The sequence below is a fragment of the Chelmon rostratus genome, chromosome 21, assembly GCF_017976325.1.
Source record: "Chelmon rostratus isolate fCheRos1 chromosome 21, fCheRos1.pri, whole genome shotgun sequence".
Lineage (NCBI taxonomy): Eukaryota > Metazoa > Chordata > Actinopteri > Chaetodontiformes > Chaetodontidae > Chelmon > Chelmon rostratus.
The window spans coordinates 20,138,604-20,158,331 of NC_055678.1; the positions used below are offsets into that span (position 1 = coordinate 20,138,604).

General features: G+C 46.3%; 1 protein-coding gene across 1 annotated transcript in view; it reads right to left on the reverse strand.

Moving 5' to 3' along the window:
• shisa9a (shisa family member 9a) overlaps positions 1 to 19,159 on the reverse strand; it is a 45,041-nt gene extending 25,882 nt beyond the window's left edge. Inside the window, exons 1-2 of the mRNA XM_041963254.1 lie at positions 18,645 to 19,159; positions 17,787 to 17,893 (exon numbers count right to left, since the gene is read on the reverse strand). Of these exons, the coding sequence (XP_041819188.1) occupies positions 17,787 to 17,893; positions 18,645 to 19,159 (622 nt within the window). The remainder of the gene's footprint in view (positions 1 to 17,786; positions 17,894 to 18,644) is intronic.
• Positions 19,160 to 19,728: the final 569 nt, after the last annotated feature.

The following is a 19,728-nucleotide window of genomic DNA, read 5'->3' on the forward strand; positions in this document are numbered from 1 at the left end:
CTTTATGTTTAAAAGCTTCAGTCTGCTGCACCTGGCCCTTGGGCTGAATTCCTGGCAGGTTTAAGTGTTGGAGCACAGCTGTGAGGGGCTTTTCTTGGCCTGCGAAGACAAGGCAGGGCAGTAGGCAGATTTCCCCTCGCTCATCCCTCAGCAGCCAGCCAGCCAGCCGGCAGCAGCAGCGGGATGAGAAATGCGTGACAATAATTGCCAAATTCGGGCGAACCTGGGAGTTAAATGTGAACGGTAACGGCTTAAGCTGCACACAGTTCACACGGTATCAGAACAATCCAATCAATCCCAGACTGCAAAAAAAGCTTTCTGTGTTTGGTTGAACAAAGAAATGGCCTCTAGTTGTATGTCTCGAGAGCTACAGTACAAATACCCCTTGTTACACACTTGCTAGAATTGGCTCGAAGCACGACAGCTTGACAACATGATACTTTATCATCATCCACAGACGTAATTTGTTTTGCTCGCAGATTCATAGCTTCATGACATTTAGGAGTTTCCTCAACAACAACACTGTAACCGCAATCCGTTCCTGTTTTCTTCTCTCTCATGTTCTGCTGCCCCCCCCCCCACCACCACCCCTCCTAAAAAACCATAAGACAGCACATCAATGATGAAGCGAGTCGAAGTGAGGCTGCATCCTGCACACTGCTCCATCTGTGAGGTACATTATCTGTCTCATGCTCCTCTCCTCCTTCAGATAAAAACAGTGTGATTTTGCCTTCTGTCTGCTCGCTGGGGGTAATCTGACAGGAGGGTTTTTTCTTCCTCCATGAAGGCTGCTTGTCCTCAGCATCAGCCTGTGTTGCTTTGCTGTGCTCTGAAACGTGCATTTGTTCGTGCTCCTGACTGAGTGGTGGAAGTATAATTTGCTTTAATTGAATGTGATTAGGTGCTCTATTGTAGATGTGGGTTTACGAATAGGGAGGAAGGCTTCCGCAGGGCCAGATTGAGAGGCTTGGTGTTTGGACTGATCCCTCCTCTCTCTCTGTCTCTGCCTCGGCGTTGCTGCCATATGCCTGTCTGAATATCAGCACATGGTAGGCAACGCACTCTTATTCCTGTCCCTGTTCACTTGTGTACCTGTTTATCTGTCTCTGTGCCTCCACCTCCCTCTCAGCCCCTTGCTCCCTCAGTCCATCTGTTGTCAAAAGCATCCTGAGTATTTATCTGCCTGTCTCTCTGCCTCCTTGTCTTGCTGCGTCATTGTACACTCAAACGCATATCCAGAAGGGCACCTGATACCTTTCCCCTGATTTCCTCCAGCTCATGAAACAGGTAAGATTTGAGGGGAGAGAGGAATATTTCTTCCAGGAACGTCAGAATGTCCCTGAGACGGAGAGATTAGCCCGTGACTGAATCCCACACTCTATCGCCGGACCTCTCTATTCATCCACAAAGACGCCTCGGTGGCGTTCTATTATTAGCGTTATAAACTGAACGCGGCGCTTGTTGATGGCCCGTGCTGCAGGAATCGACTCGAGCAAGACATCTATACTCCCTCAGAGAGTTAAGGATGCAAGCGAAAAAAGGAGAGGGGAGAGAAAAAGTAGGTTACTGAAGAAAGACCGACTGCCTTGCTCCATTTGTGAGCAGGAGAACACAAGCACTGGCGGCGTGCAAAGTGTACAGTGTGCCAGTGTGTTTTGTGTGTGTGAAGTACATCGGCTGAAAGAACTGTACAAACAGGAGCAGAAACAGTAGCATATATTGATGCATGTGAGTGGATGTACTGTATGAGTGCACATGCTAGTTGCACATGTGTTTGCTCTAATGAATGCATGCTCATCCTTACATGGGTGTTTGCACATTTGAGCTACAGTTTAGCGATGCTTTCCACATGAATCCCTGTGTTTTTCCATGTGTTTCATACGTGCATGGAACACTGACTGTTCATGTGAGGGTCCGTGCAAGGCGACGGTCCTGCAGTGTGCCCGTGGAAATGTCGGCTCTCCTGCACCGCTCCGTGTCTTGGCAACAGGGAATGTGAGGGAACCAGTGCGAGCAGACAAAGACACCTCCTTCTGCCTGACGAATGCAGCAGAGCGGGGAAAGGGCGAGAGATGGCTTCTGTGCAACAGCAAAGAGGTAAGAAGTGGGTCATAAGGAAATCCCCATATGGACGACCCCCAGTCAACACCCCATCCCGCTGGGCACTGCCTGCACTGCCAGCAGCCCTCCAAGACTAACCCTTAGCCCAGAGCGACAAGCACGGAGGGGACAACTGCTTGGCTACATATGCAATGAGTTGCACCAGCCTGTAAGGAACAATCTCTTCCATGACACAGATAGTACATTCTAACAAGTATGTCCCATAACTGCATGTGTCAGTTAGCGTTACCTCGTGTCTAGACCGCAAGTTTTTCACTCCCACGTCTCACACAACAGATACATCCTCATTTGAATCTATGCAGCTGTCTGCACCGGCTCCATGCAGGCTCACGTTTCAGCTGCATCCCATGGGCGTAGCCGTGACCGGAAGCATTTACTTCTGCTTCAAGGCTTTTTTTTTTTTTTGACAATGCCTGCATAAACACAGGCTTGATGTCCAATAAAAAGCCAATGAATAATATGGTTATCTACATTTTGCAACCTAGGCAGAGCAGAGTGCTCAGTTTTGCAATCGCACAAACTCTCCCTTCACCTTAAAGCAAGGCACGAGAACTTTGTGGGTATTGAGGAGCTGCAGTGTTTATTCATAACCTACACTGTCCATTTACTTACTGTCATCCCTTCCCTCTGCTCCGGTCACCAACACCTGTCTGCCCTGAGCACAGCCACCAGCACTCTGTCTCTGTCTTGCTCAAACACACACTATGCACACACACACTCTGCCCTATTCTTTAAAGGAGCAACAGCACACTCATGCATCAGTGTTGATGGATAAACAGATCAGGAATACTCACACATGTCAAAGCAAATCTGCACTCAGCACAGAAAGTTTGGCTGCTCCTTTGCTGCTCGACCTTTTGAAATGGCCAGGACTGCATCGGTAGAGACAGTGGCTTCAGTTTCGTGTAAACGCCGTCGTCACACGAGCGTGACCTGACGTTTGCAGTCTACACACAGGATCGGTCAGAAGCTATAAATAAGGCAAGAATGTTGGTGATAGGCCTGCCAATTCTACCAAATGATTGATGTTTTGGGATGAATGGTATGAGCACGGTTTTGTGGAAGCAGCTCGTGGATCTGAGCGATCAAAGGAGAAGAATGCTGCGTAACAGACAAATCACATCCAAGCTCAAAATTTGTGTTAAGAAGAATATGTGTCTCCAGTGTGCAAAGGAGCATCAAACGTGGATCTCTGAGCGGTGCAAAAGAAGTTTCTAGGTCAAACGAAATCCAAAGCATAGGGCTCCTCATGCTGATGGACAAAGGAGGCTGACTTTAGAGTCAGACTGTGTAAGCCAATACTGAAGTGCCTTAAACCTACATTGAGTCTAATGGCCAGGAGGGGGCGACTCTACTGGTTGCAAAAAGAAAGTCAAACTGTTTGTAAGCTTATGAGTGAATGACCCCACTTCTCACTTGACTTATTACCTCAGTAAACAGTTTCCTAATGAGTTTACGGTCTTGAATCGCTAGTTTCAAGTCTTCTTAAATATAGCATGATGTGCTTTTTGTAAATTATGGTCCCATTTAGGGTAAAATAGACGATAAAGCGGTGTATGCTTTAGGGCGGGGCTACCTTGTGATTGACAGGTCACTACCACAGCGCGTCCTCAGGTTGCACTTCATAAACTCTGGGTAGTTGAGAAGCAGCGCACTTGTCTTAGCATTCGGCTTCAGCTGACAGGAGGTTTTGCAGGCTGACGATGAAGGTTTTCCCTCATGCATGTATTCCTCTCATGGCAAAACGGTCTCCTTTTAAATGATCACATTTGATGGCAGACCGATTTTACAGGTCACCCTGCTTCACGCGCATTCTAGTCACGTACACACTACCAGCGCCTGAGCTCTAACAGCTGATGACTTGGCCCAGGCTGTGAGATAGAGACCACAAGAGAGCTCATTGTGACGAAAAATGATCCGTCTGGAGATCCACGCCTGAAACTGGTGCTCACAAGGATACAAGTACAACACAGAAACACACGCATTTTCATGCATACTTACTGTACATGCACACTGCAGACAGTCTCCCTCTGTCACTTTGTCTCTCGCTTCTGGTTTTGCTTTTGCATGCACACACATGCTCTCACACACTTGTGCACCCACTGTCTCATATTCATGTCTTCCCAAATGAACTAAATCTAAACTGGTTAATTATGAGATTCATCGCTGTTAGCACCTGTTAGGTAATTAATGCCAATCACTGCCTTCTGGGGAGGAAAATTATCCTCCATAAAAACACAGTTTAGCTATCACTGTCTCTCTCTCTCTCTTGTTTTCCCCTTCCGTTCTCTCTCCCCTGCTTATCAACCCTGTGTGCCCTGTTCCTGCTGTTAGCAAATCATCCCAGAAAATAAATAAGCACTGCTATAAACAAATGTTACAGTGATGGCCACGCTCGTGGATAAGGCAGTCTTGGACTCCCATCCGCCACAGATGGGTAGACAGTGTAGGAGTGTGGACACGGCGATGGAGAAACCTGAGATGTCAGTTAGCAAACGCAATCAGAATACAATAAATAATTAAGGACTGGGCCGATGCTGGGATGGTAATGGCGGTTCTGGCCAGAGTGGTGGTTGGCAGTGCGAGCTTGTGCTGCAGTTTCATGACTGTATTTTGATATTCAAACCAATAGTATTCTATAAAATTTTAAGACGTCTGTTGCAAATTTAATCAGAGGTCGACCATTTGATATCAGTAGGGTTGCTGCAGCTGTAGGGTAGAAGCCAATGAAGGATACCTCAGTCTGTGTTTGATTTTCTCTTCAGAACTGATATTGATAAATGTCTGGCAGGATGCACATCTGCACTGTAAACACATGTGTTACCGACGATAATGATGATAATCTTCTTTCTAAATATTGACTTGTAGGAAATCCGCAAAGTGTGCAATTTCTGACAAATAGATTGGCTATTGAAGGCGTTGCCTTTTAGCATCAATAACCCATTAACCCAACAAGACATAAACAAATATCACTGAGAGGACTGGCTGTCTCTGTCGGGCTGCCCTTTGCTTTATTTGCCACTACTATAGACTTTGCTGTAATTTATGGCAGAGGGAGATTGTTTTACAACACATACACAGTTACAGCATTGCTAAAATATAGAATTAATTAAATTCCAACAGGGAATTTAATACAAAGGTTAAGATTTTAGAAAGCAGCAGGGTTGACTGGGAAATGTTGGTCAAGTCTTAAATACGCATGATGCTAAAAGCCTAAAGTTAAGCTGATGAGTCCCCGGCAAAAAGTCAGCACCCTCACACCGTTTAAACCATTCCTTCCACTTTCACTCTTGTGTTTTTTGGTTTTGGAAAGGCTAAAACAAAGACACCACCTTCCAAACTCTTTAAAAGGGGAGTCTAACCCGAGCCCCATGCACAGAGCTTCAGCACGGGGAGGAAAAAAGCTCGACAGACCTTCTCTTCCTCATAATTACGGTTGTTTTAGCTTGTTTTCACATTTGCTAAAGAACCTGGAAAGCTGTGAGATGCATTATTACTTAGCAAGGTACCTGGAGATGAAAGTTGTGGGTCAGGGGAGGCAGTCATACATAAATCGAATCTGTTGCGCAGGCAGCGCTCCGTGGAATGAGTTATACATCATTTATGGCTTTTAACTGTTGATCTAAGGGCGAGGCAGAGCCTGGCAGAACAATGTACACAATCAGAGGGGAGGAGACGAGGAGAGAAAGAAATATGAGCGGGGCGAAGAGATTAAAATGGTGCAGATTAAAATCGACCCAAACGTACGGCTGGACTGTGACATATAACATGAGGAACAAACAAGCATGCATGCAAAATGACACATTTAAGCCTCCCTACTGTACACATGCTCATGAATTTACAGAAGACTAGAAGACTTGGATTTGAGTTGGACTTGATATACCCTGGAAAAGGTCAGGTCTAGGCACCAAAACTACGGAGTCGTGTAGTAAAGTGAGCGTGTCATGTAGCCTGTGAGACTGCAGATTTCTAACCCTATGTGCTTGCCAACAGTAAAACATCAGTTTTTGGTCATCATTTAGTTACCAGCTCTGCTAGCCTATAGTACAGTGTAAAGCTATGCTCATCCTCCACGTTCTCCCACCTTTCAAAACGATGCCATACCAGCCACTACTTTACAGCCGACTTCACGTCTATTAAGAGCTACATGGAAGATTTAAGTTGTAACTCGTGTCTGTGATGGAACTGGTGCAACCCTTGAAATGTTAGTCACACATAAACTCTGTGAGAAATTATGTTCAAACTAGGCTACGTTTGAACGTAGCTGTGCAACCCAGTGCAGGTACAAAGAAGAGGACTTGAGACTTGACTGCCTGAAGACTCAACTTGAATCAAGTTTTGACCTTTCAAAATCCCAGGGCTATAAAACATTAATAAAACAGCAACTAGCAGGCTTTGCACAGCCGCCAACCTTGAATATTTCATTATTAGGCCTGCGCATTTAAAGGACTTGGTCTCAGTTTTGTATAAAACACTATTAACAGCTGTGAAAGTAAACTGTTCAGATGTTACTTTAATGGTCAGCTGGTCAGTAAGACAGCTGAAGTGTTTGCATCTCGACTTGACTTGAGACCTGGATCTTTTCTAATACTCACGATAATATCGTACAATGAACAAGTGGCAGCAGACATGCTGCAAACCACCAGTTGAGCTACATTATCTAAACTGAAAACTGTAGTCTTTATAGTTTACTGTGTTTGCAGACTGTACCGCATCAAGAAATCAACGTGCTTTTAAACTAATAACACATGACAACATGTTCACTGTCAAACATCTATCAAACCTCAGGACTTTCAAACATCACTGCAGATTCAACTTGACAAAAAGACGTTGAAAATGTTTCTCCAAAAGGTTTTCTGAGGTGTTTCCGAGGCTGGTTCACTGCCATCCATATTTAGTTTTGTTCATTTATTTACTTTATCAGCTTTTCAGTTCCTTTGAGCAGTGCTTTGTGTGTAAAATCAAGGTTTTTAAAGTAAGTGTACTGACTGAATTTAGTCACCTTTTCCGTGTGAGCAAACAGCAGAATTATCCTAAAAACAAGCCAAAATTGAATTTGTGTGAGAAAACAAACTCACGGTTGCTTGCAAACATGTTTGTACCAGATTCCTGTGCACGCATGCGTTCATGCATTCATATTCATACAAACAACACACCCCCTTCAGACCGCCTTTAGTTCTCCATCTACTTCGTTCTCATTGTCTACCAGCAGAAGGAAACAAATCGATATCTTTCATCTTCTACCTGCGAACTATGTGAGACTGATGCACCTGCCACATTCACATCAATACTGTTTGTTCACACTTAGCATGTAAGAGACTCGCCGACGCGATGCGGCAAATACGACCGATCGAGGGCTAAATGAACGTCACAGCACAGAAGCCACATCGCCACAACAGTGGAATGTCGCCATTGTGTGCTCGAAGGCAAAACGCAACAGGGGGCTTTGTCTGAATCCTATCTGCGCTTTGTGTCTTCCTACTTTCATATCAGGAGAGGCCTGAAAGATCGATGGTCTCAGTATAGATTTCCTCACTCCATCTCTCAGCCTCCCCTCGGTCGGCCCCATCCCGCCTTTCTTTTTCACAATCTTCCTTTTCTCATCTCCCGTCCTCCACTTGCTCTCAGCCCGTCTCATTTTTGTACCCTCACTTTATTTGCCTCTCGCCCGCCGTCTCTATCCTTCAGACTTGGCATGTACGACTCCTCTCTGTCAGGCTCCGTATATCAGAATAGGTGGGAGAGAAGGCACTTTCAGATCCCCTCTGCTTCCATTTCCCAAGATTCCTTTGGGGGACTGATTCAATCGCTGCCTGCTGTTGAGGTTGACATTGACATCTAAAGGTACCTCTCCCTCTGGATGCCTGTCTGTTAAGCTTCTCTACAATTCCTATTCCTCTGCCCACTTCAGCACTCGATGCAACTGCCATCTCTCCATCGTGAAGGCGTACTTTTCTCTGTGATTGGAGATGGTTATCATATGTGCGAAGACGTATAGAGTTGTGTGATTATAGGCTGCAGAGTGCTACACACAATAATCGAGCCTAATAAAAGTTGAATGCATCATCACAGGCACAGTACTATTTCCTGTATATAATACTTATATTACAGGGCATCCAACTAAATTACCGTGTGCTCTGATTTTCCAATAAGGTAAGGCCTGTTGGGATTATGAAGCTCATTAAGTTGCTTTGTGCACACACAGTGCCATGCTGCTGCCTGTGATCTGATTAGAAGATACTGAAATGGTGCATTTGCATAAATGCGCGAGACCAAACGGTAGCCAATGAACAAATTTCCATGTTGAGTCAACAGGTTCACCAGACCAACGAGTGTGCTTTTGGCATGAGAGGATTTCAGTTTTGCAGCTCTGAAACATCTCATGTGCATCTTACACTTTTTCTAAGCACTTCTAACACTTTAGTTTTTTCTCAGCACAAATGTATGCAACCATAGCTGCAAGCGATGAACATAAAGAGCTATATTATTCGTATTAAGCTGTATTTACACATGTTATGGTGCACATGTTAGCCTGGGAAATATTGCTACTTGCTTTGTGAGAAGATCGATACCACTCTTGTGTTTGTACACTATGAAGCTACAGCCACCTGTTGGTTAGCTTATCTTAGCATAAAGGCAGGAAAGAAGGGGGAAACAGCTAGCCTGCCTCTGTGCAAAGGCAACAACATCCACCCACCAGCATTTTTAAAGTTCACTAATTAAAGTGATATATCTCTTTGGTTTAATTGTTCCAAAAGCTAAAGTGTAAAAAGACAATCTGTGCAGGATTTTCTCATTTAAATCTTGACAAAATGCTAATTATGCAACATGTCAAGCTATGTCTTTAATGCTACTGTTTGGGTCACCAATGCAATCCATTGCAACTGTTGTTATTTCAAGTGCTTTGCCAAGGTTTTATACTACAGCTGAGTGGGTCAGTCTTTTGAAAGACTTTGACACAAGAATAGTTGGAGGTCCCACTGATAATATTATGTATTCAATTAGTGTCTTCTCCTTGACTCGCTTCTTTGACACTGAGGTGGTCCTTGGCTGCCTGTGCAAAGCTTTCACTAACAGTGTCAGGTTATATGTGGGCAAAAGAAAAGACAACTGACCTTTACTGAAGGAAAAGCTCCTAAAGCAAAAAAAAAACTGTCTGATCACCTGGTTTAAATCCTCTAAGGAAGCACATTTGCTGTTTAGTTTAGACTCTACTCATTCCCAATCTCACAGCACAAAATCTATGGAGTGCTACAATCTGAGTCTGAATGTTTATCAGTGCCTTCTAAACCTGTTGCATACGTATACTGCAAATGGCTATAGATAGAAACACACTTATGCCTCTCTCTGGGGGGAAATGGTGAGAATGTCTTCTAGAAATCACTGCAAAAACAATACCAGCAGTATAAAGATGAACAAATTCTGTAACCAGCCCCTGCCATAAGAGACAAGAAGTGCCAAGAGAGAAGGCAACAGTGGCCAGAAGCCGACGGGAGCTGAGAGCAGGGCGATTGCTGCAATCAGAAGGGTGCAAAACAAAACTCCTTCTCTGTTTTTGTGAGTCGTTCCAGGCTGGGAATTTGCAGGCAGGCAGGCAGGCACAAGATCTGTCGGAGCGAGAGCCCAGCATCGTGACGCATTTCGCCCAGCCACATGTCCCCTATCCGTGGGCCGGCGTCCAGCAAGATGGAGGGTGGTGGGGACGGGGGCTGGAAGCCCATCCACGAGTTTGTGTGTTTCAGTGTTTGTGTGTGTCCATATGTAAGTGCGAGGATTGGAGGGTGAGCGGCAGGAAGGCTGCCAATGTGTTCCTACCTCCTCGGGGCAGGGCGATGAGCGAGCCAGGCCATACTGAAGCCCGCAGGCGAAAGAGAGAGCAAGAGGTGGAGCTTGCTCTCCCAAGACCGCCACCCTGAGTTTGGTGACGGGTGTGTGTGTGCGGGGAGGGCTGGTATCCGTGGTGCGTGGGGATGGAGGGGTTTCACAAATGTGCTCCCAGTACGAGCTGCCTGTGACTTAACATCGCTGGTGGCATCATTCAACTAGCCAAGCAAATCTGCTGCCTGCCCCCGGGCCGTGTGAAACACAGGCCTGAAACAGAATGCATGTGTGTATATGGAGGTTGTACACGTGTGGGGTCCGTTCGGTGTGTCCACATGCATGTGTGTGCGTAAGCAAGAGCGAAGAAAAAAGAGCCTCCCGCACCTTAGGGACATGGGACGTGATCCTGCCTTGGCTGGTGCATCCAAAACAGACTGTTCTCTTTTCGAAGCCAAGACTTTCAAAAAGCGCACACACGGAGAAAAGACTGGTCGACACACAGCTCCGCTCCTACAACGCTGGAGGTGTGGGGAGAAGAGCTGTGCTCCAGGGGTCCCCAACATTTATGATGTACCACAGGCCTGTCAGGTGAACTGAGGAACCCCCTCATCAACACAACCAGCCACAGTCCAAATGGGTTCATGTGAGGTGATTTTAAACTGGATGCTATTTAACACTATTAACTAAATAAAAGCAAACATTTTTTGTGTAGGTTTGTGCTAAAAGTGACCTATGCTACACAATTAAACCATTTACTTTTAGCTAAGTAACTCGACTGTTGGGGATGGGCCAATGTGAGCATCCCCTGCCCCCTAGAGTTAACCCCAGTCCTAGCCCTACATACAATTGGGTATTTATAGTTTATAATTTAGAGAATTACAAGATTAAACTGACTGAAGAGACTGAGAGGAAAAGGCACAATTACAAATATGTCTGTACTTCAGCACCACGGACAGCACCGTGGATTCAGAAGACCCAGCACAGTGAGGCTGTATCAGTCACAGACCTGCACAGACCTGCCCCTGCACCCTCTCTGCTGATGGCAGGTAACAAGAGGGATAGATTCTGGTCATTTTGTTAAAAAAGGTGGATGGCATACCCCCTCATCCACCCTAAAATCACCTACTGTTTTTAGCTATTTCAACAATGTATCCATCATTTTCACCAAAGTATTTCAGCAGTTTATCCTCTGCTTTTAGCTATTAATGCACCATTAATCTATTACTTTTAAGCAACTCTTTAGACGTATCTGCTCGCTTGCAAGCTAGTTTTCACACACCCTCAATCACAACCCATAATTTTCAGGTGTATAGTAATCTACTCCACTCTTTCCCGGCAGCTGCAGCTGCATGTTGGGAATAACTCCACGAGAGGAGAGCCTCCTCTGTGAATACTGTTAGAACACAGCTGGAACACTGTTGGGAAGTGGCAGGAATATATATATGTACTATTATTGTCAGCAATACAGAAGATTAGAGCTCTATGTTCCTATTAGAAACTGCATAAAAGGAGAAGTGTGCGACAAAAGCTGCAGATTACAGAGGATTTCACACAGCTACATGTTAGGAGGCCTAAATAGACTTATAATGCCACTATGAGATTCAGCTTGCTGCGCTGCATGTCTGACAGACACTGAGCTTGTTATTGCTAAAAGGAACATGGCTGTATTCTCAATAGCTCCCCTTCTGCAGTGACAAATATAAGGATGCATGCATTGAGCCAAGTGCCTCTCCAGACTTAAACAGAGCCAGAACTGCAAACAAAACCCAAGATTTAAAAACTGTGTTTGGCGTTATCTCCTGTAATAATTACATTTTTGTTTGAATTCATGTGACAGAAAATAATCCTAATATTTGCAAAAGGCTTGACTCATTAATTTGAATAGTCGATTAAGGAGAGTCAGTGTAGCAGTTAATTAGAAACCAGTGGTGATAACCACCTGTTCAAACATACAGATGGGAAGTCTGCCTGCTTATTCCATGGCTGCCTGCGAGTGCTGTATCATTACAGATAGTTAAATGTAAATGAGACTGAAGTAGACAAAGATAGATGGAAGTGCTATCGCACTCCGGGTTTGACTGAACCGCACGCACGTGCGCGGGCATATATGATGAACACTGAAGTGAACACAGACCTGGACACGTGCGCGCCCGCAAACACACAGTCACAGACGTAATTACCTGTCAAATGCTAGATGTGACTTCCTGGGAGTAGATGAACTGATTAATATTCGTGAGGAGGGCGAGGGGAAGGAGGGGCAGCTGGCTGATTAGAAGTTAAGATATTCACTGTCCCTGTTGCTTCTTTTATTACAACACCGCAATGACAAAGATGGGAAATTACATACCGGGTGATGCGAAACGCCGAGGACAGAAAAGGATGGGCTGCATGCATTAGGCCACTCTCTCTGCCCGTCCTTCCTTCACATGTCCACAGAATGAGTGCCTGTTGCCACAAAGATGCTAATGCTCAGTAAGAGGAGCGCGGCACAGCTGCTTCCGTAGGATTTCAGATATTAAATTAAGGAGAAATCACACTTGTTCTTTTCTCCTTCCAGTCCCCAGTCCCAGTCTCCCTTCTTCCCCTGGCTGCGTCGCCTCCCTGGCCAGGCTCCCTCTGTGCCTAAACTGAGTGGATGTCTGCCGCTGGTCCGTGCTTGCCGGCTGTGCCACCCCAGAGCCCCATAAACAGGAGTCTAATGGCGTCCCTGGGCTACTGAGGGGCCTCACATTAAGATAATTAGGCAGGGAGAGGATGCAGGAAAGAGGCACTGGAGAGGGAGAGGACACACTTTCTGAGAATCTCAGCCTGTGACTCGCTGTCTTCTACCTTGTTGCTCGCTGTGGCCTGATTTACACCTTTGTTATGGTAGGAACAATGCAAGAGCCCGTGTGGCACTCAATCACTGTACCAAGATGTCTGAAAATGTGGGAAAACAGGGTGATTTGTTAGGAGCGACTGATTATTCACACAAACTAAATCACCTTTAATGCAAGGTGTTATGAGGAGACAGATGCTGATGTCTGACAGCGAGGAAAACAGATAAATTGTGCAAAAGACTACAGAAAACCTATTTTTATAATCAAAACGCCATCTCAGAAACTTCTTGGTGATGTCACAGACGTCATGTCTTAGAGGAATAGTGCGACATTTAGGGAGAAGGGTTCATTTCTGTCAATACCTCTCTCAAGTCTCTGCGCAAGATATGAAGCTAGAGGGAGGAGATAATTAGCTTAGCTTAGCATGGGGAAACAGCTAGCCTGGCTCTGTCAAAATCAATCCAAAATGTTACGTCTTTTTATTTCTGTTTATTTAATCCATACAAAAACTGAAATGTAAACGTGACAAACTGTGGTTTTATTGGGACTTATGTGGTTTTTATCCAGCCAAATCTAATCTTGCGCATAACCATCATAAAACCACAACTTGGTTTCAGTCTTTTTTGTATGGATGATAACAAATGAGATGTTAATTAGTGAGCTTTAGAGGTGCCAATAGTTCATCTTTGGACAAAGTTAAGAGAGCTGTTTCCTCCTGCTTCCAGTCTTTATGGTAATCTAAGATAACTGTCTGCTTCATATTTAGCTAACACATATGAAAGGGGTATTAGAAAGTGAATAAGCGCATGTATGCATGTATGACAAGAATATATGCAAATGGTCACTATATTTGCTTCTAGTGCCTAGTACATTTGTGTGCGGGATGAATCTTGGCTTTTTTTAATAAATATGCCGTGTGAACGACAGTAAATCAATAAAAAAACTGGACATTTTCCTCAATGGCCTGGATGAAAGAAAAGTAGCTATAGATGTAGCAGAAGCTTTACCATCACTCCTCCTGAGGGAGGGATGGAGCCTCGGCTTCACCTGCTCTCTTCCCTGTTTGAACAAGAGCTGAAGCTGAGCTTCAAACGGAGCCGGAGCTGGAGTGACGCCTCACAGATAACTACCTCCAGCTCTGTCATTTTCCTCTTTCGCAGCGTCTCTTTGCCTGTTTCTATGGCCCGTGCCGCGGTGTGTAGGTTCACTAGCTGGAGCTCCTCTTTCCGCTCTGACACTCTGCAATCAGATGTGACACACTGAAGGCTCAGATGACAGCTGGGAAGACAAGGTCACACAGTCACCCACTTTTAACGAAGGATATGCACGGCTCCTTCTGACAGGCCCGCGCCGTGCACGGGCGCACACTTGCGCTCGCGTGCATCCTCGCTCACATGAACACACATATGCACTCACAAGGCGGAGCGGGAGTGTTTTGCACACAGGGCCGTTTCTCGTGCCTGTGCAATCTCAGAAGCAATTACCTATTAAAATTTCATCCTTCCCATCTCAGAATGTTTAGGAAAAGATTATAACTGCCGGGGCGGTAATTAAGCCTGCAAATGGTGAATTGAGTTGTGAATACAGAGTGCTGCGTATGCGTGTGTGTGTGTGTGTGTAGCTGTGTGTGCTTTGTCTTAATAAAACTAATAGCGGTGCCCACCTAAAGCTCTTTAGTGTGATACCCAAAATGACAACTGCAGGACTGAGAGGTACAATATTTGTCTGGAGGAAGAGTTCCAATTAAATGTCACGACTAACTTCAACATTAGATTATACAGTTACTGTAGCAACAATGAGATTAGCTGCCTCTGCTTGTCAGTTGCACTTAAGAAACCTCAAGACTTCCAGTTTCTAATGCCAAAAGCTGCAGTGAAAGTCACCCTGAGTGAAGTGGCGATGGCTCAAGGTGTTTCCAGACTTCTTCATGGCAATCCAAACCAGAGCAAGAACACGTGCCGCATGCAAAGCCCTGTTGTCCTTCAGAGCTTCAAAAAACGGTGCCATCAGACTGGGTGTTGCCACGACGATCTTTTGACTCCTCACGTGGCACTGCTCCCTCTCCTTACACCTCTCTCACTCCCCCCCTTTTCTCCATCCCTCCCTTCTTTCTCCCCTCGGCTCCTTGATGCTGAAAGTGAAGAGACGCGGGATTTTCAGCCTTTTAAGGATTCAAACAAAGTCTCGGGGTTTTTGAGATGACATGAAAGTCTGCCAGCCGGCCCTGGTTCTGGTTCACAAAGCAACCAAAATGCCCATTTTTAATATGCAGTAGATTTAAGGGAGGGCCCTGCTGGATATGCACGTAACAAACACAAACCTCGGGCTTTTGTATTACTAATTGATGCTGTGCGTCTCACTTGTGTGGTGCATGCGATAATGACTACAAATTATCAAGACACAGCGAAGCCTGCACTGGGAGTAGGAGTCACATGCTTGTGAATGAATGAAGTGCATGCATGATAAAGCAAATGTGGTCGTCAGTGATTCCTTTACAAACAAATCGCATTCTTTGACTGACAGTCGCACGAGTCCCAGGGAGTTTTCTCCTCCTGTACAGGGAGTCGAGACCTGCCAGACCAGATTAATTGATACCAGTAATAGGGTGATGTGGCCATAAGCTATAATCAATAAGTGGTTTGCACTAAAAATAGATTTTCCAGGAAAATCATGCATTTTTATCTGAGTAAAACTCCCTTTGTGTGCGCCAGCTCGTGCACACGCACGGTGGCCCTTTAAACCCGAGCACTTATCTGTACATTGCAATCGTCTCCCTCTTCACACTTCACTCCCTTCCTCAGCCATCCATTGCATTAACGGCGGCGCCCTTCGTGAAGAATCATCTCGCCCTTTTCAGTCTATTTATCTTCCGTTAATCACTTGAAACAAGAATAACATGTCCGGCAAATCCATATCTAATTCCTCCCCTCTCCAGGCACCCCCTCCCCGCGCCCCGTGATGAATCGTCTCCTTTGCCTTTCGAAGGGCCCCGTAAACCAATCAGGCGGCCGTTGGGGGAGGATCCCGCCACATCACAGAGGTTAATAACATTCCACATGATCACCCACAAGCCAGAGGATTAGAGGGTTCAGCAGAGCGGGTTCCACATTGCAAATAATAATCGCTATTTCTCAGCAGTCTCCGCCTTCCACTCAGGTGACAGGCCACCCCCTTATCTCATCTTTCCCACAGAGAGGACAGAACGAAGACCAGAGCGAACCCCAACACCTCTTTTCACAGTCGCACTGTTTTTGAGACTGAGAAACCCCCCAAAATCTAAAACCAAACCATTTTAATCAGTGCAACCTTTCCTTCCCCCTTTCTGTGAGCTGTGCTCTCATCATGATGTTGATGGAGTCTGTGGGCGTAGTGCTTCATGCTGAGTAGGGTTATGTCACCTTGTCGTTAGCCAGGGGAGCTGTTGTAGGATTACATATTTATCTCATTCTCGCAAACAGAAGTAGTTACTCAACCCCCCCACCGCTTCCTTACATGTCCACTTCCTGTCTGTTATAACGTTTGGCAGCTCCCAGAAATACCAGAACTTCCTGCCCACTGTCGATGGTTTGAACTGTGAACTGTGTGGCAAGTTTTCAAAAAGAAACTGTTACCCGCAAGGAAAGAATTGGGGATGCTGTTGGCGCTTTAACAAAGCTGTTAAAGTTTATCTGTGAGAGGCAAGATTGACTTTTTAATCTTATGTTTAGGAGCAAACAACCGTTCTTTTCTCAACCCAAGGAAAGCAAAGCGCTGTTAGGAACGAGAATTTTTGATGCCACTTTATTCGAGCTGGAAAATGGCCAAATAGTCTCCTCCAACTGGCAGATCTTTTCGGTCCTCCTAAAACTAGGACTGTAAAACCCAACACCAGATTAAATAGCTCAGTGAAATGCATTCATTATTTTTGTTACTGAACACCGAAAGTGTGAAACGCAGTCAAAAAAAGGGCGAGCTGCGGTCTTTTTGATGTGCAGAGATTTCAGCTGCAGTCAGGTGGGCTTGCGCAGGGTGCCATTCATGCATAGCTTGATAGTAGCACAAGAAACAAGGGGCAGAAGGCCGAGTGTGAGTGCAGTCACTGTGCGTCTCTGACGCATCGTAAATGGCGATCTGCTTTTTTTGCTTTGGCACGAGAAGTACAGTTTGGTTTTGAAGGGAATGTGAAGACTGTTTACTGACTGCGTCCACGTATTTGTGGTGTGTGTGTCTAGTGCATGCTCCGGCCTGCGAGTGTGTTTTCGTGCGCGTTCATCTGTTTGATCTTCGGCGTGAAAACACAAAGAAGCTCGGCGCTGTAGCGGCCCACGGGACGCAACAGAAATAGATGGCATTCATACACTCTGTATTCTACCACCACCGACACCACCCTTCAAACTCCCAGCCCCCCCAATCCCCCTACACACACACACACACACACACACACACACACACACACACAAACTCACCACCACCGCCACTTCCTCACCGACTCACGCACACACACACACACCCACTTCCCCTTCTCTCTCATTATATCATCTGGGCACGAACCAAAATAAAACAGTGAATAAAAACGGTTGGATTTGAAAAGCTGCAGAAAAGGGAGGCAGATCTTCTCTTTCTAGCCTGTTACGAAATGGATGGATATCTGGCCGGTGCAAGATAAAACAAAAACCCAATGCTGTCATTTGAAACAAAACAGGAACACGCCTGCAGGGATGTGTGTGTTCTCCCGGCGCTTGTACCGCATCTCTGAGGATTTTCTGACCACGCACCATCAACCAGATATGAGTTTGGTTTCAAACACTTGAGCGACTCGATCCCAAACTGGCACACGCTTACATCACTCCAGATGACTTCATCGGGTGCCTCTGACACCAACCTGGACACGTTCAAGCCGCTTCAAATCAGCAACTTTTTTTTTTTTTTTTTTTGTGGTGACACATGCCCCACCCACACCTCCATATGCCGCTCTAAGTTATGCACACAGCTGAGAGCCGTCCAAAAACTCCCAGCACATAAAAAAACACAGGAAGGAAAACTCACGGAGGTTTGTGGCCCTGGAAACGTAGTGCTGCGAATGCATTCCTAGGGCCTCCTCCCCCCGATACTGCTCACCTGGACACCCGCCCTGCAGCACGCTGGCGACGGCCCTGTCAGACAGACAGAGGAGAGAAGGGGGGGAGAGACAGAGAGGCGGTGATGGATGAGGGGTGCAGACATGAGGAACTGTGCATAACGTGCTTCATTTAATTATTCACTGTGAGGTGCAGCAAAGTGCAGGACATTGGGATTTCCCTGATGAATGAAAAAAAAAAAGATTTCACTTGTCCTGTTTTTGATGCCATGGCTGCACGCACTGTGCTCCCCTGGCTCGCAGATTACACTGTGAAGGTGCATAAAAGCGTTTTCACTGATCTCCACTCAGACAGATACACAATGGAGCGCAATGCCGCCTTACTCCAGTGAAAGAAACCGCCCCCGCCTGATGAGAGAAGAGTAGCTCACGTAATGTTATGCTACACCACAATGGATAGGTGGACTGGAGTGGCGGGAGCGTGCAGCATCATAAAGAGGCTGACATAAGTTGCTCTGGTTGCCCAGAAACCACAGCCTGTGTGTGTGAAATAGAATATGCGTAATGCATGGGAAGCAAGTGGTAGTTTAATAATGTTATGCAGCCGCGTTCCTGTGCATTCCCATCATGCACTGTGCACAGAGGCAGATGAAGAGAAGAACGACACGTTGCGCGCTCCAGATCACTGCGTGCGTAGGCTACTACTGCAAGCCTCTTTGTAAACAAGCGCACCGAGAGGAGCAGCGAGAGAGCGCACGGGTGAGGAGGAAGAGGGAGACAGAGAGAGAGAGAGAGAGAGAGAGAGAGAGAGAGAGAGGAAGACTCACCTGGACATGTTCTCTCTCTGAGGCCGGTGCGCCTTCTCCAGCCCCAGTTTGGTGAAAATCCCCACAAGAGCCATGATGGCCACTACTCCACATATGATGTAAACAATTAAGTTCGTCTTGTCTTTGGTGCTGTCGTGCATCTTGTTCATTTTTTTGTAGGGAGTCTGTCCGGTCTTCATCCACACCGGAGTGTCATAATTTTTGCAGGTGCTCTGGTCCAGCCGCGAGTGCTTGTAGGAGCAGCAGAAGCGGAAGCCACAGGTGCCGCAGCAGTACAGATAATTGCCCGTTTTGCAGATGAACGGCGGGTCCCACTGGCCCATCACGTCGTAGTAACCCCGACATTTGTCCTCCGTGTGCGGGGTCTCCTCGGACACGCTCTCCTCCTCCCTGGAGCCGTTGGAGGTGGCGATCATTACGAAGCCTCCCAGCAGTCCCGGCTCCCCGTCAGCCTTGCACACAAGAGCCATAAGTTTGAGCAACAAGAAGCCCAAGAGAAAGTATTTCCCTCTCATCGTGCTTTCTCCTCCGTTCAACTTCACGCAGAAACGAAAATACTTTGGGAGAGGACAAAGGGCGCGCGGTCATGATATGCTGGAAAGTCCAGAAACACACATCCAAATAGCAACGCACCGTCATCCGCGCTGATGAACATCTTTATTAACATATCATCATCCAAAAAAAGGGGGGGAAATGCGCAGGATAAAATCAATCCCCGTTGGATGAACTTGACCTAAACTAACAGCTCTCCAACGCGCGCTCTCTGCTGCGCCTCTGGTCGTCTTTTCAGAAAGGCATTCGCAGCATCGGATTTGGCGATTTCAGGAGTGCATCGCTCTGCATGTCCATCGGTGCGCTCTTACGCACAGGAGTAGGCAGAGACACAAGCCGCACCGAGGATGAGAGCGCAGTGAGCGAATAGAAGAGGCGAGGGTGGGAGAGCCTGGTGCGCAAAAGGAGAGGAGGAGGGAAACATGGGGAGGGAGTGAGACTGCGAGGGCTGAGGACAGAGAAAGAGAGAAAGGGAGAGAGAGAGAGAGAGGGGGAGAGAGGCTTTGTTGTGAAATATCATGATAAAAGCCCC